Source organism: Sus scrofa, chromosome 4 (assembly GCF_054392235.1).
Source record: "Sus scrofa isolate SSC_HxYL_T2T_F1_AM1 chromosome 4, Sscrofa_HxYL_maternal_Yorkshire_Landrace_v2.0, whole genome shotgun sequence".
Classification (NCBI taxonomy): Eukaryota; Metazoa; Chordata; class Mammalia; order Artiodactyla; family Suidae; genus Sus; species Sus scrofa.
The window spans coordinates 128590657-128612505 of NC_139386.1; the positions used below are offsets into that span (position 1 = coordinate 128590657).

General features: G+C 52.7%; 1 protein-coding gene across 10 annotated transcripts in view; it reads left to right on the forward strand.

Moving 5' to 3' along the window:
* ABCA4 (ATP binding cassette subfamily A member 4) overlaps positions 1 to 21849 on the forward strand; it is a 156746-nt gene that overhangs the window by 94570 nt on the left and 40327 nt on the right. For 9 of the 10 annotated variants that reach the window (XM_085023903.1, XM_085023904.1, XM_085023906.1 and 6 more), the window contains 13 exons: positions 2460 to 2549; positions 4301 to 4475; positions 6034 to 6165; positions 7032 to 7171; positions 7896 to 8033; positions 8958 to 9151; positions 10451 to 10535; positions 13516 to 13721; positions 14099 to 14147; positions 17275 to 17516; positions 18128 to 18252; positions 18700 to 18798; positions 19590 to 19776. In XM_085023903.1, coding sequence (XP_084880029.1) covers positions 2460 to 2549; positions 4301 to 4475; positions 6034 to 6165; positions 7032 to 7171; positions 7896 to 8033; positions 8958 to 9151; positions 10451 to 10535; positions 13516 to 13721; positions 14099 to 14147; positions 17275 to 17516; positions 18128 to 18252; positions 18700 to 18798; positions 19590 to 19776 — 1862 coding nt within the window. Of the gene's footprint in view, positions 1 to 2459; positions 2550 to 4300; positions 4476 to 6033; positions 6166 to 7031; positions 7172 to 7895; positions 8034 to 8957; positions 9152 to 10450; positions 10536 to 11135; positions 11750 to 13515; positions 13722 to 14098; positions 14148 to 17274; positions 17517 to 18127; positions 18253 to 18699; positions 18799 to 19589; positions 19777 to 21849 lie in introns of those variants that run through there. The other variant, XM_085023909.1, reaches the window with a different exon arrangement.

The window sequence follows — 21849 nt, forward strand, 5'->3', positions numbered from 1 at the left end:
GGTGGCCCTGACATGGCGTGTGAGATTCCTCATTAGTTAGCTCTCTGCTGGGGCTCTGCTTCTTGGTGCAGCAGCATAGGCTCTGGGAGCCCACATTTTGGTAGTCACTGGGCCAGGGTGATGGCTGAGCATTGATAAAGCCTTGTGTCCTGGTTGAGCCCAGAGGGATTAAACTTAAAAGAAGGCCAGACCACTTCAGGGTACAAATGAGTGCTGCAATGTCTCAGTTAAAGCAAATGGATCCAAAGACCCATAGAGGAACCTTTGCATTCGTCTTCTGCTGTCTCCCCTCTTCTGCTTTTTTATTCCTCTCCACTTTTTCAAATATAAATGAATTTATTGTCCCAAGGTAAGGGCCCATCCAGAGGCTGGGGCAGAGCTGCGATCCTCGAGGCATATACTTCCCGATTGTCTTAGGACTGTCCTTTCTTCTGGTTGGGAAAGAGGGCCGAAAGGCCGTTTGCCCAGAATGCATCATGGATAAGGTTTACCTTTCCTCCTGAAGAGGCCAAGAGGCCGAGGGAGAGTTCTCCAAGTGGAGGGAAACTCCAGAGTCTGGTGAGGCAGGAGGAGGCAGAGAAACGCCAGGGCTGAGAGCTGGGGACTTCCCTGGAGCTGAGAGAGGCTGGAAGCAAAGGGGATGCTTTCCACTCTCTGTCCCTCAGCTACCTGCTCTTTTTTTATTGAGCCTGGGCCAGGCTTTATCCTTTAAGCACTAAGATAGATGTTTGTTTTCTCTAGGGGATTAGCCTGGGGCCTTTGAAAGGCTTGAGGGGTGGGGGTAGTTGCTTTTTTTTTTTTTAGTGGTTCAAACAAATAGCACGTCTATAGCTCAGTTTTATTTTGTTTTGTTTTGTTTTTCCATCGCGTTAGTTTGTCTTGTCTACCTGTAAACTTTTAAGTTTCTGCTACAATAAATTTCTAACCCTTCATAAATGAGAATTTTCAGCACAGAATTTTTTTCTTGGAATGTTTCTAATTTCAACGAGTATCAGGACTTGTGGGCGTTTTTTCCCCTCCACAATCGCAGCAGATACTCTACCTTTAAAAAAAGAGAAAAGAAACAGAAAGAAACTTAAGTCAAATGTGCTCCTTCAAAAATGAGTCCCATTTTATTTTTGCCAAGAGTAGCCAAGAGTTTTCTACCTGTTTCACAGGCTAGACTGGAGCAGATTCGTAAATCTCTCTAAAATCAGAAAAGAGCTGAGTCTTTCCACCTAAAGCCCCTCCTTTCACAGATGAAGACACAGAGCCGAGAGACATCCAGGGTCTTCCCCAGTTCCCCTTGCTCACTGGGCACAAACCTGGAACTGGGACACGTGCTTCCTGGCAAGGAGCTCGCTCCGGTGACTGGAATATTTCCCCTTGCTGTTTTGTGATTACACATTAGAGCAGCGAGACAACTAGTCAAGTGACTAAAGGAATGGTGGGCACTAGGTTTAAACGTCCTTCAGGCAGTGGAAATAGAAGTACCGGAGGTGGCGGGTCCCTGAGCACTGGCCCGTTTCTGGCCACTCCACCGTGTAGCCTGCAAACCTACAGATGGCAGTGCGGACAGAGGGAGGCCTTGGTTGACTGCAGCATTAAAAAGTTCGCCCTGTTTCCCTGATGGCCTAGTGGTGAAGCAAGGATTTGGTGTTGTCACTGCTGCGGCTCAGGTTCAATCCCTGGCCCGAGAACTTTGACCTGCCCCGAACACAGCCCTCCCGCCTCCCGCCCCCAAATTCGCCCTGCTCATGTGTGTGCCCTTGACGACATGGTCTCGTCCTGCCCGTGCCACCTTCTCTCCTTTCGGGCTGGCTCCCTCGCTGCTTCTTTTCCCCTTTCACAATGTCCTGCTGTCCTTTTAAACCAAATGCCAAGTTTACAGAATGTGCCCAGGAGATGGGGAGAGGGTGGGGGCGGGGGGGGGAGTTTGTGTGAGTGTGAGGCTATGTGTGTGTGTCTACACCACAACTCACCATTTGTGCAAGCCTGCGCGTTAACCAGGCTCAATGCTGGTGTTACTCCCCGAAGACCCGAATGCCTGTGAAAGTCGATTTCTCAGGTAAACAGTTTCTCAAGCCAGCTGCTCATCAAATCGGCTTGAATGTACTCAGATTCACCATGACTTTGATCAGGTTGGGATTGGAGTGAGAAGTCCTGCTGGTGCGCTAAAGAGAATTAATTCAAGTCACTCCTATTTAAAAAAAAAAAACTTTTTTTTAAATCACAATTTCTGACCTTGGGGGCCCCTCTTGGCATGTAAAGACGAGGCGTAAAACCCTGTTACAAAGCTCCCTCCGGGCTCAGCAAGGGCTGCCACGTCCACCGCTGGTCCCGGGAATGCTGACTCGGGGTGGGGGCTGTGCTCCCAGCTATGGCAGGAAGCTCTGCGCACCCCTCTTCTCCCTCCCTCCCTGCCTTGCCTGAGTCTCCACTCTCAGCGGGAGAGTAACCCTGGCTTCTGGTTGGGGCAGGGTGTTCGACCCGAGAAGAAAGGGCGCTGGAGAAGACAGAACCTGTGACGGAGGAGATGGAGGACCCGGAGCACCCGGAGGGAGTAAACGGTAAAAACCCTGTAAGGAACGCAGAGCAGAGGCGGGGGAGGCTCAGAGCCCCGCAGAGGCCAGGGCGGAACACCTGGTGGCTGGGGGCAAGTCGGCCCCGGGCGGAGGACCGTCTCTGCTGACGGAGGTTGAGCCTGGTCGCCTCTCAAGGGCCAGCTGCACGTGTGTGGACTGAATGGTCCAGCCAGACGTGAACGCATGCTTCCTGGAGAAAGCACATCCCAAGTGTGTGGTGTGTTTGTGCCCTTGTTAGGCAAACCCCGAGGGAGTTGCACAAACGTGCTGACTTCCGAGGATTTAGCAAGAACAATAACGCGGGTCACTGGGACTCAAAGCGGATATGAGCTATAAGGAAAGACAAAAATAAACGCTTCTGCGCCCGGCGGGAAGGGTCTAGGGGAGCTGACCGCACTCCAGTCGTGGTTGCAGATCCAGAGGCCATTCATTCAAGCCATCCAAAGCCCCTCCTGGCCATGGACGTCACCTAATGGTTCCTCATCTCAAGGGCCGAGTTTGCAAGTGCTCCCTGGCCTTTGCGTCCTCACTTCTCAGTCCTGCTCTTCTCCCATGTGCTCTCTTCCTGAAGCCATGCCTTCCTCTAGAACTGACCCTTGGGTGCTAAAATGCTCTTGCCAGCCTCACCCTGGGTGTAGGCCGCTGGGCTGCGTCTGGCCTCCATGCCCTTCGCCCACCCCAGGTGCCATTCACAAAGCTGAGGTCGGAGCCCTGGGGCCCCACAGGGGCTGGTTTCCAGTCCGCAGAGCTTGTGGGAAGACCCTCCACCCAGAGCGGGACTCGAAGACCGAAATCAGGGGGCTGGGGGCTGGTCCCACCGTGAGGCCAGGAGGCACAGAGAGAGGAAGCATTGTTTTTTGTTTTGGGGGGGATTTTTTTTTGCAGGGGAGTAAGTGCTCAGAACTATATTATATAAAATATAAGCAGGGCTGTGTGGGGCGAGTGAGGGCTCAGAACTGTAGTGTATAAAATGTAAGCAGGGCCATGTGGGGCGAGCAGGAGGGAGAGGTGGAGTCAGGGAGAAGCGGCCTGCACGGTGAGGCAGGGCTCGGGGAAGGGCTGCGGGAGTAGAGTAGCGGAGGGACAGTTTGAGGGACATGAGGGGGAAGCGTGGACTGTCCTCCCCAGTTAACGGGCGAAACTCTGGAGCTCCGAGGAGCGAGCCGTCACCGTCAGAGCTGACGCAGAGGTTTAGGCCAAGGTGGCTCAGAGAAAGGCAGCTCTGAGAGTGGGCATGGGAGAGTCTGAAGGAAACTACTGCTTGGGGAGGACGATGAGAAACCTGAGCTGTTACAAGAAATCCACCAGGAAAGGCCCAGCAGCCTCAGACAGGAGGGCCTGGGACTGAAGGCTGAGCTTCGGGCTGACCCCACACAGACAGGGCGCACCCTGGGTTGGCATGAATCCCAGCGCTGCCACTCAGAAGCCACGTGACCTTGACTGGCCTCTTGAAGCCTCAGTCTTCAGTTTCCTCATCTGTAGAACTGGGCATAGGGCTATCTAGTTCCCTAGGGCTGTTTTAAGGGTGAAATGAGGAAATCCATACAAAGCACTTGAAGCAATGCCTGGCTGAGTAACTGCTCAGTAAATGGCAGCCGTGATTATCCGCATCATTCTTCAGTCTTTCTGACAAAGACCTAGGGCCGTGGGGGCCCAAGACAGTAGGTTGAAGAAAGAACCTTGGGGATGTGTTCATTAAAACGGTGTATTTACACCATGTCCGTTTTTCCAACAAGAGTGCTTCTTCGAACGCGAGCTCCCGGGCTTGGTCCCCGGCGTGTGCGTGAAGAATCTGGTAAAGACTTTTGAGCCCTATGGCCGGCCGGCCGTGGACCGCCTGAACATCACCTTCTACGAAAACCAGATCACCGCCTTCCTCGGCCACAACGGAGCGGGGAAAACTACCACCTTGTGAGTGAGTCTCTTGTTTTCTGGCTCCATCCTTCCTCTGTGCGCCGCCGTCTCCTCTTTCGCACTGCCTCTCGGTGATGAAAATGCGCTCGACGTCTGGGCGCCAGGAGAGTGTAAGGCTCACCGCAGTTTTCAGCGTTTACAGGCACCTTTGCTTTTCTTTGATGGTCACATGAAGTTGAAGCGGGAGGTGGCGTCGCAGGGTTATCGCCCCCTTTGTGTGCCAGGGGAGTGGACATCCAGAGAGCTGAAGTGACTTTCCCAAGGTCACCAAGTTGGAATGGTTCTGCGGGGACAAGAGCCAGGTCCTCCCGCAATTGTCTCTGGTCTCTGATGCCAGCCCCACTCCAGCCTTTTCAGCCCTGCCGTCGTGGTGGTGGTCAAGCCGTGGCCACACCATCCCATGCCTCCAGCTACAGAGCACTCCTTACTTTCAAAGAGTGCTGCTTTTCGCACCCAGAAGGCTCGGTGGTAGTTCTGGAGGAGGTTAAGGGATGCAGTCTCCAGCGGGGCTGTGGGGGAGACCTCAGCCCCAGAAGCCCCTCTGCTTTTAGAAGGGGCCGAGCGCCATCTGCTGGAAGGAAACGTGACAGCCAAGGTTTCCCAAGCCGCAGCTGGGGGGGCCCCCTCGAGGGTCAGGGAACCCACGTGAACGCCTCTTACAGAGCCCCAGGAAGGAACAGCGGTGTCCACCCTGCACTGGAATGTTCTCTGAGTGGAATGTGGGGCTGGGCCACTACACTTGCTTCTGTTTCCCTCTAGTGGTTGATCAGCAGACAAGTTCAGAGGGCCTGCGAGGGTGTCTGACCTCGGGCCAGGCTGGGAGGGGCAGCCGCCACCCAGCTAATTTCTCTCCTTGTCACCTAACACGGTCAGAGAGCCCGACGCCCCATTCAGGACCCCGAGGCAGACACATTGCTTCATGACCGTGAAATGCAGTGTTGCTGGGGCTGAAACACAATGTTTCATAAACGTAGCATGGTGGTGTTGAGTTGTTCTTCCTGCGGGCACAGTTCTCTGTGCCTTGTACGTATTAGCCCTGTTTAACCCTCACAACCACCCCATGAGGTGAGAGTCACATTCTCATTTTACCAGAAAAACGTGGTGGGAACCCCCAGGTCTGGCCTCAATCTGTTAATCTACAAATACACCCTGGACGCCTGGGCTTCTCACCAAGGCCTTGCCCCCTGACGTGGTGACACCAGACAAAACACGGCCCGTGTCTGACTGCCTTTGCCGGAGCCCCTGCAGCCCTGGGAGCGGTGACGGCTGAGCGGGGGAGGGATCTCCGGGGCAAGCGAGCCTTGCGCAGCCGGGAATCCTGCCTGCGAGCACTAGGAATAAGTGAGGCAGAGGAGGGTGGATGTGGTTACGGCCTAAGGGCCTGGACGTGCACACAGGGGCCGAGTCCCACGCAGGCCGTTCGGTTCCTGCAGCTCGGGATGGTCTGGCTCACTGAGGGGCACGGGCGGGCATCGCTGAGGGCCCTCACCCACTCTGGGGTGGAGGCTGCTATCCCAAGGCCATCCTTTCCGTCACTGACTCCTGCATGTGGCAGGTCCATCATGACAGGTCTGTTGCCACCGACATCCGGGACCGTGCTCGTTGGGGGAAAGGACATCGAAACCAGCCTGGATGCCATCCGGCAGAGCCTGGGCTTGTGTCCACAGCACAACATCCTGTTCCACCAGTAAGTGGGGTGGGAGTGAGACCCGCCACATGCCCTGCCCTCACCCTGCCCTCAGCAGCAGGTGCTCCAGGGCCCAGCTTAGGGATGCCCGCTCTGGGGGCAGGAGGCGACACTCTTCTTTGTTGTCCCCCACATTCAAGGTCCCCTATCCTGCTTGTGGTGAAAATGTCCCTTAGAACACGGGACTGTGCCTCCGGGGCTCTTCCTGCTCACGAGAGTGATGCTGCCATCTCTGCGTCGGGGAGGCGGGTCCCGGGTCTCTTGCTCCGTCTTGCCCAGAAGTCTGGTCCCTCTCGGGATCAGAGAGGAGACATCACGCACTGACTTTTAGGAAGCTTTTCAGTGGCTTTTTTCCAAAATGCGTTTCTTATCTAAAAGGAAGGAGGGAAGAGAGGAAGGAAATATAGATTACAGCAACAACAGAGTCGCCTCTAATTTCACCCCCCAGAGAGAACCACTGTTATGTGTAATTTTTCAGACCTTTCTGTTACGCATGTGTAGATGTACATATATCTTTAAAATTATAAAGGCGAGTAAACTCTGTGTATATGCTGTATGTACCCTGCTATTTTTTAAAACGTGATGGCTTTTTTTAACCTAAGATATCATGAACACCTTTTCATGCTATTACATTTTCTTCTACAAAGTACGTGTTGATGTATACAGACCAGTCCGTTGTATGATGCGATATTTAAGCCGTCCCCTCGTAGATATTTTCGCAAGGTCAGATTTTTTGGTCTTGTTTTTTTCTGTTACGACATCGTGATCGCTAAAGCTTTGTGCTGGCCCTCGATCACGTCTCTAAGGTAAAGTGCTAGAAGTGGGCGTGCTGAGCACCCTGCCTTTCTCGCCGCCCGTCCCTGTAGCCTCACCGTGGCCGAGCACATCCTGTTCTACGCGCAGCTGAAAGGGAAGCCCTGGGAGGAGGCCCAGCTGGAGACGGAAGCCATGCTGGAGGACACAGGCCTCCACCACAAGAGGAACGAAGAAGCGCAGCATCTGTCAGGTGCTTGGGGCTGAAGAAAGTCAGGGCTGCAGCTGGCAAACCCGGTGTTTCCCACGCTCAGGGGAAAGCATGTCCCTGAAAAGCATGGGTGTGTGTGTGTGTGTGTGTGTGTGCGCGCGCGCTGAGGCTGCCACGGGAGCGCTCCTGCGGGTGGGAACATTCTATAAAGTTATTCTGGGCATCAGGGAGCAGCCCACCTCTGGATTATTTCCCGCTGTCTTACAGCAGCCTGGGCTTGTATTTGCTCCGATGTTTATGTCTTTGAAGTAGAAGTTGATAGGGAGTTCCACCATTGTGGTTCAGTGGGTTAAGAACCCAACTACTATCCATGAGGATGCAGGTTCGATCCCTGAGCTTGCTCAGTGGGTTAAGGATCTGGCATTGCTGTGAGCTGTGGTGCAGGCCAGCAGCTCTAGCTCTGATTTGACCCCGAGCTTGGAAACTTCCGTATGCCACAGGTGCAGCCATAAAAAGCAAAAAAAAAAAAAAAAAAAAAAAAAAAAAAAAAAAAAAAGAGAGAGAGTAGTTTTCAAATGGTCTGATCCTAGGAGAGATTTTCTTTTCAGCATCATGAGGGCTGTACCGCTAGGGTTTTGAACGTGTTATGAACAGCTAAGGAGGCGGCATCAAGCTGCTGCTGGATCTCAGACCCTTTCCATGCAGCCAGCCTGGGCCCTCCCCGTGTCCTCCACAGCCCCCTGACCCTGCCTCCCTGCCCCTCTAGGTGGCATGCAGAGGAAGCTGTCGGTTGCCATTGCCTTCGTGGGAGATGCCAAGGTGGTGGTTCTGGATGAGCCCACCTCCGGGGTGGACCCCTACTCGAGGCGCTCAATCTGGGACCTGCTCCTGAAGTATCGCCCAGGTAGCGGCCGCTGCGCAGGCCCTGTGCTCTCACCAAGGCTCTCCGTGTGCTCTCCACACTCTCACCCCGGCAGTTTGCAGATCAGTGTAGTAACAGCCACAGCGACACTCACATGGGGCTTTAGCACTGGCTTCAGGGAGTCTTAAGTTCCCCATGAAGCCTCCTGAGATTTTTTTTTTAACGCAAATATAAGCAGGGAGTTACTGATGAAGCAGCCTACTTTCCAAAAAATCCTCTAGAAAGTTCCCAATCTGCAGCCTTTCTGTCTGGAACAACTGGGGCAGCTCTGGGTGAAATTCCCCTTTGATTAAGGGGACCCGAGACACTTACAGAAGCCAGCTGCGAGGGTGATGAGCCTGTACGCAGCGCTGCAGAGGACGTCTGCGGGGCAGGTGTCTCAAAGTGGGGCAGATCCAGGAGAGACAGCAGTCAGAGCCGAGTGCCATAAAAGTGACAGTGGGGTTAATCCCGCGGTTGCTTTGCCATCCTGGAATCCTCATTTTCTTTAATGACATCCCCGGTTAGTATTACAGTGTGTGTGTCTGTGTGTGTCTGTGTGTCTGTGTGTGTTCTTTGCAAAGACTATAAACACAGTACTTAATGATCCAGAGATCATTGCGTATAAAACTCAATAGATGCTGAATGACAGTTATACATGTCTCATATATGGTGATTTCCTTGCATCAGGTCCTCTGTCCAGTGAAGAAATACTCTGTGAAACAGTGATTTACAATATGCAGGACGCTATATACAATATTAGCTGTCATCATTCGTATTCTAATGTCCTAGACTTTATTGCAGAATACTTGTTTTTGTGTATCAACTCCCGGCTTTGCAACCCACGCAGCGGGAGGCTGCAGTACTCCCTCCCACCCCCACGCGGCCCATTCCTGCCTGGTGACCCCCTGACCGCTGCCCCTGCAGGCAGAACCATCATCATGTCCACTCACCACATGGACGAGGCCGACCTCCTCGGGGATCGAATCGCCATCCTTGCCCAGGGGCGGCTCTTCTGCGCCGGCACCCCGCTCTTCCTCAAGAGCTGCTTTGGCACCGGCTTCTACTTGACCTTGGTGCGCAAGACGAAGACCGTCCAGAGCCATGGCAGAGGCTGCGCGGTGAGTGTCCGTCCAGGGAGGGAGCCCGTCTGGGTGGGAAGGACCGTGGCGCACACGTCCACGGAAGTCAGCTTCTAGCCAACAGCGTCGACCTCTGCGTTTCCAGGACCATCTGTAGATTTTGATAAAGGGACACTCTGAATTCTCCTACAGAGATCCTTTACCCTAATTAAAACAACGAGTTTTAAGTAAGATTATTAGCGGTCAGAATGCTAAACTACACGCGCGGTTTGGTACAACCAGGAGGGAGGGACTTTTATGTGGCAAAGTTCCACTGTTTAAAGGACAGTAGCTGGTTAAGATTCCTTTTTCATTCCAACATGTATGTTCCTGAATGAAACCCAAGTTTCACTGGTAACTGAAAGCCAAGAAAAGGCTTCCCTGCAAACTATAACCTAAAAATCATGAAGCTAAAAAACCACTGACCAGCAGAGAACATCTCAGTTTGTCAGGAGTCCAGGTTCAAGGCTGGGCTGTGAAGCAAACAAACTGTGTCGTCCTAGGCAAATTGCTAAGTCCCTCACAGTGGCTGGGCTTTTCCCACATAGAAAATGAAACATAATTGCTGTTCAGCTTCTTGGGGATGTGGTGAAGATAAGGGAGATAAAGCAAGATAAGTGTCCCCTGGCCTCCTTGAGAAAGGTGCTGCTCCCATTCAGGTTGTCTTGTCACGCTTATTTTGTTGCAGCATCAGTTGAAGTGTCTGGCTGCTTCTGGGTCGTCCAGTCCCATGCAGCTTCCCACAGCCCAGCCTGCATCCCTGGGGCGGGAGGAGCAGAATGTCTTGCACAGGCAGACCTACAGCTGTCACATACGTAATGACAAGCCAAAGGGGTCATTGAGCTTCTCTCTGCCTGATTCACACACTGTCCAAGATAAAATCAAACAGCCACACTCTGCAAATGTTCAGATGAAATCATAAATTAAAACAGTAAAGAAAAATACATTGGCAGTTCCCACCATGGCTCAGTGGTAACGAACCCAACCAGTACGCATGAGGACACTGGTTTGATCCCTGGCCTCACTTGGTGGGTTAAGGATCTGGCACTGCGGTGAGCTATGGTGTAGGTTGCAGATGTGGCTTGGATCCTACATTGCTGTGGCTGTGCTGTAGGCTGGCAGCTGTAGCCCTGATTCGACCCCTAGCCTGGGAACTTCCATACGCTGCAGGTGCAGCCCTAAAAAGATGATAAAAAAAAAATACATTGACCACTTTTAGCATGAGAAACAAAGTGTAAATGGTGACAGCCATGGGCATCGAGAAGATGCTGTAGAAATGACCGATGCCCTCTGTTGTAGGGGACCTGCAGCTGTGCGTCTAAGGGCGTCTCCGGCAGGTGTCCAGCCTGTGTCAATGAGATGACTCCAGAGCAAGTCTTGGACGGTGAGGACTGGGGCAGGCCGTACCTCGGTGTTTATCTGGCGGTCATCTCTGGGTATTGTGGGTGTGTGGCTGCCATGCCTTTTGGTGGGAGCAGAGACAGCCCTCCGAGTGCTTCTCAAGCCCACAGGCATGTGGTTGCTCATCTTCTTGGAGCCTCGTTCTCCTCCTCCATCCCAAAGGAATGTCAAAGTCGGGGGCCCTCCGGCCCTCTCCCTTAATGAGGAATCCAGTCTTTGCTCACTCCTCGCCCTTGCCCATACAAAGCCTCCGGTCCTGGGGTCCTCCTGCCTGGTGCCAAGCCACATTCCTCAGGGTCTGGAGAGAAGGCTTCTCAATGTGCCAGGCGGAGCGCTTGGGTAGAGCCCTGGCAACGCCCAGCCCTGGCCGAGAGCTTTTGCCGAGTCAGGTCGTGGGGTGCGGAGGCATGGATGGCAGCTCTCTGGAGTATCACGCATCCCTTTACACTCCTAGATTCCCCTCAGACTCCCCACTTTCCAGAGACTCTTGCTCAGATTAGGGTGTATTAAACCTCGTAAGCGGCCCCTCTTCCTCCAGGAAGATGCCGAACAGAGGCTTTCAGTGGAAGCACTTGTCCCACAGGACCTGACCGCCTGGTCCCCGAGTGCCTGCCAACAACTCTTTCCACTCTCCATGAATGGTCCCGTCGTCCAGCCCCTGGGGGTGTCCCCACAGCTGGAATAGCACACGCCCCCTCTTCCTGAGGGGGGCAAAATCAGACCTATGTACGGACGCAAGCCAGTGAAGGGGAGAGAGTCCTGCTCAGCGAAGAAAGGACAGTCTCCCCGCAGCACGAATGCTTTGCTGACTCCGATCTGGTGGAACAAGGAAACGAGACCATGTCTATGCCCCGCACCTGAAATCTGAGGGGAACGGGCCAGAGTCGCACCCCAGGAACCCCCTCACCCTCTCTTTGCGCTGCTGGAACCTGTGGTGAACACGGCCACGTCTTTTTACGCTGACATTTCTGGGTGTTGTTCCTGGTCTGCTTTGCTGTGGGCCCCTCCCTGCTTTCCGAAAACAGCTTTTTCTTGTTTTAATTACGGCTGTGCACCAAAATCAAGCTGGCAACAGCTTAATGGCTGGGGTGAATCTTTTTTTTTTTTTTTTTTTTCAAATTATTATAGTTGATTTACCATGTTCTGTCACATTTTACTGTACAGCAAGTATCTCTTAAATATTACTTTACTTCTAAAGAGCAGTTTGTTTTCTTTGACTAGAAGAGGGATGCTGGGAGCGGTGGGAGGCCCAGTAGGCAGCTGTGCCCCGAATGAGAGGAGGGAGGTCCCTGCACGCCCCGCCAGCTCCTGGAAGGCAGGCCTTTGCTCACACACGCCCACGTAGCACACACACACTCACGGACCTCCCTGCCAGACGCCGAAAGCCCGGCTGGCCCGAAGGACTGCTTCTGGAAAGGCTGACACACCGCGCGCCTGAGACACAATTCCTGGGAATCCAGCAGCTTCGGTTGGATTTCCTTCCTCCGAGAACAATGAGCCCGGCCCCGGGAGGGCTGTCAGGGCAGAGACGCTTCCTCCCACCAGGAGCCTCCCGCCCCTGCCTGAAGTCCGCTCGTGCTGAAGACAATTGAGTCTAACTTGCATGTTTGACATAAAACAAGATGTCCAGTCCAGCGGGGCAGAAGGGTTTGGGTTGAAAGCCATGAAATCCCTCTGCGGGAGTCGTTTCTAAAGCAAAGAGAGAAAAGGACTCACGAGAGGACCCTAGAAGAGCTGGGGTCTGAGTCCCCACAGTCCCTTGCCTTGGACCTGCGTCTCAGATAACGTGCTAGGGAGCCGTCTTTACAGGCATGCTTTAAACTTTTTAATCTGACTTCTAATTTTAAGGTAACACGGGCTTCTGCATAAAATTCTGTTGTGACCGTGTGAAGGTATCAGGTGGATGCTTGCCGGGCCCAGTGCTGTGCGCCCACACACCGCCCCTGGGGCCACCTCCACAGCTTCCCAACCCGCTTCTGCATTTCCTGTGGGCCGGGGAATAAGGATGTTTTGTTTGCTCATTTGAGGAGGCAGCTGCAACCCCAAGGGAAGTGGCCCAGGGCTCTGGAAAGTTAGAGCAGGCCTGCGGGTGTGAATTAGGAAGAGGCGCTCTCCTCCAGCCTTGTCACCAGGGCCTGGTGTGTGCCTTGGGCAAGCCCCCATACCTGGGGCCAGACGAGGAAAAGGAAAGCAGTTTTGACTTTGCCCTCAGGCTTGTGGAGATTAAGAATGAGCGACACTGAGACAGGAGCTTTCTGACGGGATAATTTTCATGGTGACAGCAGCAGCTCACGCTTATCCGTGGGCGCATCGCTCTCAGGGTTTGGCATATATTAACTCATCCAAGCCTCACAAATAAGAATCAGTTGGGCGCCATTATTTCTCCCTTTTCGCAGCTGAAAAACTAGGGTGTGACCTGCCTGGTGTTACCCTGATTGTCCAGAACAGAACATTTCACCCAGCAAAGGAGAAAACCAGCACAGAGATGGTACCTGAGCTCCCCAAGGTTGCGCAGCTAGTTAGGGAGGAGTTGGCCTCCGTCTCCATCTCAGTGCCTGTCACGGGGCCAACTCATCTAAAAACAGACTCGAAGGGAGAGTTCCCGTCATGGCTCAGGGGTAATGAGCCCGACTAGTATCCATGAGGATGCGGGTTCCATCCCTGGCCTCACTCAGTGGTGAGCTGTGGTATAGGTCACAGACACGGCTTGGATCCCATGTTGCTGTGGCTGTGGTATAGACCAGCAGCTGCAGCTCCGATTCAACCCCTAGCCTGGGAATCTCCATATGCCACGGGTGCGGCCCTAAAAAGACAAAAATCAAATCAAATCCAAAATAAAAGCAGACAGGAAGGAAATGCCCCTTCCCCAGATGGAGGCAGAAGAGAGTAGGAGCGCTAGGCGAGCTCACAGTCCCCCAGGTGCCGGAAAGTGGAGCTGAGGCCAGCCTTTCTTCTTGTCTCAGGGGACGTGAGCGAGCTGGTGGATGTGGTTCACCACCACGTTCCGGAGGCGAAGCTGGTGGAGTGCATTGGTCAAGAGCTTATCTTCCTTCTTCCGAGTAAGAATTTCAAGCAGAGAGCCTATGCCAGCCTTTTCAGGGAGCTGGAGGAGACGCTGGCTGACCTGGGGCTCAGCAGCTTTGGAATTTCCGACACTCCCCTGGAAGAGGTAAGGCAGAGACCCCAGCTGGTTTCTGTCAGCTACCAGAAGAGATAGTTCTTTGCCAAAGTCTAACACCAAAGTCCAGAAGGGAGGTCTTATGAAGGCAAAAAGCCATAATTTCTCACCCAAGCATAGCAACTATCTTCATGAGTGGCTTTACTTCCGCCTGCCTTTGTACACACACACACACACACACACTTTCCGTAATTGGGGTCACCACGAGCACACACTTCTGTACGTAGAGAAGAGCATGTTCTTAGATAAAGAGTCGTAGTTATTTCCTTCCCATTAGGAAGCAGTACCCGACCAAACTGAGCTTGGGTTAGATCTTTTTGAGAGTGGGAATGCCTAAGCCAAATTCTCTCTTTTTTCCCTTTCGACAGATTTTTCTGAAGGTCACGGAGGATTCTGGCCCAGGACCTCTGTTTGCAGGTACGCTGTCCTAGCGTGTGTGTCCTTTGTTCTGTCATCACACCCCAAGTTCTATCCTGAAAGCCTACGGAAAGACTCATGAAACAACAGAACAGGCAAACACTCCTCCATTGTATTTATCTGAGCCCCAAGATCGTTTGTGTTCTTGGTTCCTTTGCATGGCAGATGGAAGACAGATGGAATTAGGTCTGGGTGGGAAAACTCCCGAAGAACCAGGGTTCTTAAGGAGGTCAGGCTGGGAGCGCCGCCACCCCAAGCTTCTCATCCCCTTCCTGGTCTCCTGTTCCAGCCACAGCACCATCCTCGTCTCCTCTCATTCCCACCAGGCCTCCGATCCACTCCTGCCTGCGTGAGTGACAGCTCGCAGCATTCGTAGAGATATTGGTGACACTAAATACAACCCAGATGCCAGCTAGGGCCTCCTGACCCCTTTGTGATGGCGAGAAAAGTATCCTGAGCCTTCCTTTAGTGCCCTCTGGAACTTCGAAACTCTGGGGACCACAGCTGCTGTGGATTCTAGGGGTTTCTCTTCTCTATGTCTGAGCCACTTTCCTCTCTCCTGGTCATGGGCAAAGCTTGAGGCAACTCTCCTTTGCTGCCTTGGGCACCTGCCATTGGTTGCCTCTTTCTGCCCAGTGTGGCCATCACAGCACTGCCCTGATCAGCGACTGTTTCCTCTGTTCGTTTCTGCTACCAGCCCTTAAGTTACGGTTTTCATCTCACATTATAAATGCTCCCAGCTAGACCTAGAACTGCCAATGATCACACATATCCGCCCAGATGAGCACCATGCTCCAAGTAGGTTGTGTGGCCGCCTGGAGAAGCGGCGGTCCAGGCGGAGAGGAGGAGAGGGCCGTGATCTGAGGGGATGGGAGCAGCTCATCAGAGGGCCCAGCTTCTTCCAGCTTCGCAGACACAGGAATTGAAGTCTCTCAGCTCATCCACCGGCAAAAACTTATGTGAACCAAGACAAAAATGACAACATGCTAATTTGTACTAGAAGCTGTGATGGATTCAAGAATTGGGGCCATTAATCTGCACAGAAAGCGCCTTCTTATTAATTAGGTCTCTTAGAAGAATGAATGACCCGTCAGAAGATGGGTCATTCTGAACCTAGACCAGGGTGTTCCAAAGAGACAGTCAAGTGCAGCGGTTAAGAGCACAGCCTCTCGAACGACCAAACAGTGAACTTGACCTCTATAATGTGCTAATTGAGTGGCTTTGGATAAATACGTAACCTCTTTTTTTAATGAGAACTCCTAAGGTTTGCTCCCTTACCAAGTTTCATTGGTAACATGCAGCAGTGTTAGTTATATTTATCATGTGGTACATTCTGTCCTTAGCATCTGCTAATACTTAACGTCTTTGTACCTCAGTTTCCTCATCTGCAAAATGAAGATGATAAGAGCATCTACCTTTTAAAGTTACTGAGAGGATTAAGTGATTCAGAACAGGTCTTAGCACAACACGCAGTTTCTGATTATGAGGCAGCAGCACCATGACCTCAACACTGGGAAATCTCTCTTTCCTCCAACGCATTCAGTCCTAGCGTACACTTTACAAAGCACTCCACACCCATGGTTTTATGTGACTGTCGCTGTAACCTCATGAGGCCATGTGGCAAGGAGTGGCCCTCTCTGGGGAATAGGTGTGCTCACATCAGTGGACGACTTGCCTTAAAATCACACAGGCTTCAGGGTCTTATTCCCTGGTTTCAGCACTCAAATCTAGGACCCACAATTACACACTCCCACGGTCCCCTGTTTTTCAGAGAGATGACTGAGTAGGCTCCATTTTCAAGGACGGCCTTTTTTCTGATCTTGTCTTCAGAGTCTGAAGGAGCCTGTCTGTAGCAGCTGTTCACGCCATTTCTGATGCGTGGCTCACTGCCAGTGGCCTCTAGAGGGCAGCAGAGAGCCAGGGACAAACTGATGCCAAGCCAGACTGAAGCCCTCAAGCCTGGCTTGAGCCATGGACTCTGGTCTGGATGGGGCATCCGGGAGAGAGCAAAGCTCAGAGCAGAGGCATGAGCAGAGGCAGCAGAAGTCCCAACAGAGGGAGGGCCGGCCACGGAGGACATCAAATCTGAACCAGATCAGAAGAAGGGAGGCAGGCCTGGGACGCTGGCCCCTGAGCCTGCAGAAGTTCTCCCTCTGAGCTGCGGGCCTGGTGCACCGCAGGTGCCCATGAACATTGACTGGGAGGGTGACCCCGCTGACCCAGCTCCCTCTGCAGCTGCTCTAGTCCTGGGGAACTTCAGCAGAAATCACCCGGGGGCCAACCCGCCGTCTTCCGGGTTCTCTGTGTGCAGCATGTTCTGCCTACGAATACTAGTCAGGGGTGACAAACTATAGCTTCAACGTGACCGCTGACTCCAGTGGTGTTTAGCACATTCACATGCGTTAGCTCATCGCATCTTCATAACAACCCTTGAAACATTCTCGCTTTCGTTGTACAGAGGAGCAAACTCAGATTCAGACAGGTTGAGTCATTGAGCCAGATTTACGCCTCTAGGAAGAGTCAGGATTCAAGCCGAGGTCTCCTAACGCCTAGCTCACTGGTCTTTCCACTACTCAGTGGCCTCTAAAAATGTGGAAAGAACTAAGTCCATTCTGACTTTTACTTTTTTTATGTACACACATCATACATGAATATATTCCGTTGTTAAATTCAAATAATGCAAAAAAGGCTAAAATCGCCCTTCCCACTTCTTCTCCTGCACCTTATCCAGCTCTACCCCTGGAGTGGTAACCTCTTTTAACGACCGTTGTTCATGCAGAGCCTTGCCCGTGTGTGCACACTGTGGGTGGAGGTGTATGTATAAAATGTGTTTCTTTGGATGTTTGTGCCTCTAACATAAATAGGATCTTAATCCGCTTACTGTTCTGCAATGTATATGTTCTGGGCCTCTCTGTCTTCTGTAGAGGATTTTTAAGCAACTGTAGACAATTCTGTCTATAGATGATGTATATCAGAAAATAGAATTTTTTTAAGTTTACTAACCTTCCTAGCCTGATATTTGCTGCTGACTTACATGAAAGGAAAATCACACAGTAAGAAAAATACAACATGTGAAGTCCAGACCCTATGACTTTTTCTGAATTATTAATTCCATCTCCCAAACCAGGCAGCACTCGGCAGAACAAAGAAGACGTCAGCCTCCGACACCCCTGCTCGGGTCCTCCTGGGAAAGCGAGACAGACTCCCCAGGGCACCGACGGCGGCTGCCCGGAGCCGGCTCCTCCCCTGGGGGGCGAGGGGCACGGCCGGCTCAACACGGGAGCGCGGCTGGTGGCCCAGCACGTGCAGGCGCTGCTAGTCAAGCGGTTCCACCACACCGTCCGCAGCCGCAGGGACTTCCTGGCCCAGGTATTTATCACTCGCTCTCTGGCTGAGCCGGTTTGCTGGTGACCAGGGCCTGCAGGCCCTCCCCCGCCACCCCGTCCTCTCCCAGGCTTTCTCCTGCACGTGGCATCAGACATGGCAAGGAGCCCCCTTTTTGGGTTCTGCCAGCTTGACTTCTTCCTTGCCAACTTTGTGTTGATTCTTAGCAACACAAAGCTTCTTTGTAAGTGGGTATCCAACCTCACTTAGCAGAGAAACTAGAGTGATAGTGAATGTGTTGATACGGGGTTTATTTTTACAGGGAAGGGTAAAATCGTGTTTTCACTCATTTTTGCGATGAACCCACCTATCAAGCCCATTGCCTGCTTTTTCTTTTTGTGCGGAAGCAGGACCTCTGGTTCCCCTCTGGCGGAGCATTGGCCTACCTCAGTGACCAATGCTGGCCCCTCCGCCACCCTTCAGAGGGTACCAGGACAGTCTCTTTTCTCCTCCACAACTTGCCTTGGCTCATCCTCCCATCATGTTCCCCGGAAGACGGACCTTCTCCACCAGGGCCCAGTAATGAGGCTGCAGCATGACTGTGGGGCAGAGACGGCAGGTGGTGTACCACACGTGCCACGTATGTCTCCCCACAGATTGTGCTTCCAGCCACTTTTGTGTGTTTGGCTCTCATGCTCTCCATCATCATCCCGCCTTTCGGTGACTATCCTGCTCTGACCCTTCACCCCTGGATGTATGGGCAGCAGTACACCTTCTTCAGGTGCGTGGACGCGCCCCCAGCAGTTCTCATTCTCCTCCGCGCGCTCTGGGGCTCCGGGGTCACTGCTGCTTGGTGAGGCCTTGACCCTCCTGCTCCCTGGCACAGTCACCGGTGTGCTGGGTGTCGTCGGGCTGCCCTCCGAAAGGAAGTTCATGCTCCTGCCCCTTGGGAAGGGTGCCCCCAAGTGGACCCAGGACTGCCAGGAGTAAGGAGGGCGAAAGGAAAGTGGGGGGGGGGGTGGAAGCTCTGCTTGAGGTGCAGACCACCACGTGTGCGGGGGTAAATTACCGCTTCCCAGGAGCCCCCGCAAGGTCGCATCCTGTGCTTGTGCGCGTGTCTGGTCACCGTGCCCACTCCATAGACATGTGTTGAGTTGCACGTCGGCTGCTGCATCCCTCCGCCCCAGTCACATGTGCATCCTGTGAAAGCCCCTCTCACTCTGTCCAGCATGGACCAGCCGGACAGTGAGCTGCTCGCGACACTGGCAGACGTCCTCGTGAACAAACCAGGCTTTGGCAACCGCTGCCTGAAAGGAGAGTGGCTTCCGTAAGTCTGCCTACCCCTGCCCCAATGCCAGCAGCTGTCCTGGGAGACCCTGAAGGTTGGGAGAGGCCCACCTCGATCCTGCTCTGTATTACACGATCCTGCTCTGGTCCACACCCTGGACCAGCACTCACCTGCCTCTCCTTTGGCACCTGTGTGCCAAGGCTGTTCACTAGCCCTCGGGGAGCCCCTGCATCACTGCCAGCTCTGTACTTCTGTCATTCTCCACATAGAAAGTTCCATACTGAGTTGATATCTGCATCTCAACTTATTTGAAAGGAATCTGAAGAGGAGAAGAAGGGAGATGGGGGCTACGCTGTGATGGACCCGGAGTGGATTTAGTTACAAATATGGCCAACGCTCAATTATTGCTTTAAATATAAAGAAGGGCATTCTAGAAGGCCATTGAAATCCACCAAGAGTTCAAAACATTTAATAGCATTTTAACTGCCTTTCTCATCCAGTCCTTTTCAGTTATGGATAAGGACCCAAATAGACTGTTTTCAAATTCCTCTTGTATTTGTTCTCTGAACAGCTAGAGCTGCCAGAAGATAAAGGGAGATAGAACCATCCGCATGCAAGACAATTATCCCACTGACCTACACCTCGTCAATCAACAAGACTCTAGTCTTGACTTTCCTTGAGCAGTTACTAACCACTGAGTGTAGACGGAGATGCCTGGGTTGAGGAGAGGGAGGGCAGGTGAAGGAGGAGAGGGTTGTTGCTCTTTCTCATTTGGGGGATTTCTTGTCAACTTTGGAGCTGATGGTGGACTGTGTTCTTGTCTCCATGAGGGAGTTCCCCTGTGGCAATTCAACCCCCTGGAAGACTCCCTCTGTGTCCCCGGACGTCACCCACCTGCACCAGAAGCAGAAGTGGACAGCAGACCAGCCCTCGCCGGCCTGCAGGTGCAGCACCAGAGAGAAGCTCACCATGCTCCCTGAGTGCCCCGAGGGCGCAGGGGGGCTCCCGCCCCCGCAGGTACCTCCCCCGGGGCCCTGAGCTGCCTGTGCCTCCTGGGTTGCTAGTCAGCCAGCGTTTCCAACACTCGAGTGAGGGACTGAATGAGAATCCAGGTCCTCTCCCAGAGGCTCCCTGAGGCCCAGTCACAGCCACCTGCCCTGGACAAGGTCCCTGACCCAAAGCTGCATTTCCGCCAAACACTCCCTATTCAGTCTAGTAAGAAAATAGCTTCGAATATTGAGAAAATGCTACACCATGCATGCTCTTTACAGAAAATTAGAAAATACAGAGAAGTCAGAACAAAAACCGTCCCTCTGTCCCTTGGTGATGACCACGAATAACATTGGGTCTTTATCCGTGCAGACAGGGTTGCGTCAAAATGCTGTCCTGAAACCTGCTCTTTCGCTTAATTACATGTCAGGAACCTGTGCCCATGTCAGTAAACACGGGCTGCATCGTCTTTAAGCCTGCACACTGTCCCGCTGTTTGGATTTACTTTAATCCCTGCTGCTGGACATACGGGCTTTCACTTTTTCTCTGTTAAAGACGGTGTTGTAGTGTCTTATTTGAACACAGTTATTAGCAATCTCAAGAAGTTTGTCAGAGTTCCTGCTGTGGCCAAGGGGATCGCCCATGTCTTGGAAGCTCTGGGACACAGGTTCAATCCCTGGCCTGGCACCGTGGGTTAAGGATCTGGCCTTGCCACAGCTGCAGCTCAGATCCAATCCCTGGCCGGGGAACTCCATATGCCTCGGGGTGGTGGCCAAAAAAAAGAGGAAAAAAAAGAGGTTTGCCATGTGCTGTGTAATTCACACACACACACACACACACACACACACACACACACACACCCACACCCACACACACCCACACACCCATGCTTTTCAGGGACATCAGCGGTCTCGGCTCTGAGCAGGATCTTCCCTCAGGGGTTCTGAGCGCCATAGTTCACCACAGTGAGCCTCTCCCGGGGGTTTGGGAGACTGATCAGGGCCAGAGGAGTCTCACCCGGTCTCGGGTTGGTAACGGGCCTTGCCCAGGGCTGGGACCTACGTGGTCCTCTCTCCTGATCTGCTGATGAGCAAATGAACGGCTCTGGAGAGGCCGCATGGCGGGTGGGGCGAGCGCCGGCACTGGCCTCAGAGAGCCGTGCGTTGGCTACCTGGCCTCTCTGAGCCGTAATTTCCTCGCTTATAATTTGGGGACAGCTGTACTTATTTCTTAGCATTATTATGAGAATTTAGTGAAATAATGTGGGTAAAGAAACTAGTATTTAGAAATGGGTTCAACTCAAGTGATGGCAGCTGCACACTAGCAGTGGATAAGATGAGATACAGCTTCTTTCTCTCTCTTTCTTTCTTTCTTCCTTCTTTTTTTTTTATGGCTGCAGCCATGGCATATGGAAGTTCCCAGGCCAGGGACTAAATCCAAGCCACAGATGTGGCAACACTGGATTCTTTAACCCACTGTGCCAGGCCGGGGATCGAACCTCTGCCTCCATAGTGACCTGAGCCACTACAGGCTGATTCTTAACCTCCCGTGCCACAGTGGGAACTCCTGGATACACCATCTTTAAAGGAAGATTTCCAGGCGCTACCACACAGCACTTTCATGTGTACGTCACAGGCCAGCGCTGAACGTCCAAGGAGACTGGGCCCTCTGGTCTTGACTCTGGGTGGCCTGGTGCCCAACAAAAAAGTCTCTTCCTGTGGCATCTGGCAGAAGGGCAGAGCAGCACTGGGGGACAGCTAAATTTTGCCAGAGCATCGGTCCCAGTTGGCTGGCTTGTAAGTGATTGCGTGTTTATGAACATTTTATCTCTTTCTTTTTTTATGCTAAAGGCATTGCCTTTCTATTTCTCAAGCAATACATTTTCCCTTTGAATCAGAACTTGTCCATTACAGCATCACAGGGATCTCAAAAGAGGGAGGTGGGGGCTTGTTCCAATTCTCTGTACCCCAGAGGAAGCTTCGCTGCTGCTGCTTTTTTTTTTTTTTTTTTTTTTGGCCTTGCCCACAGAATGTTGAAGTTCCCGGTCCAGGGACTGAACCCACACCACAGCAGTGACCTGAGCCACTGCAGCGACAATGC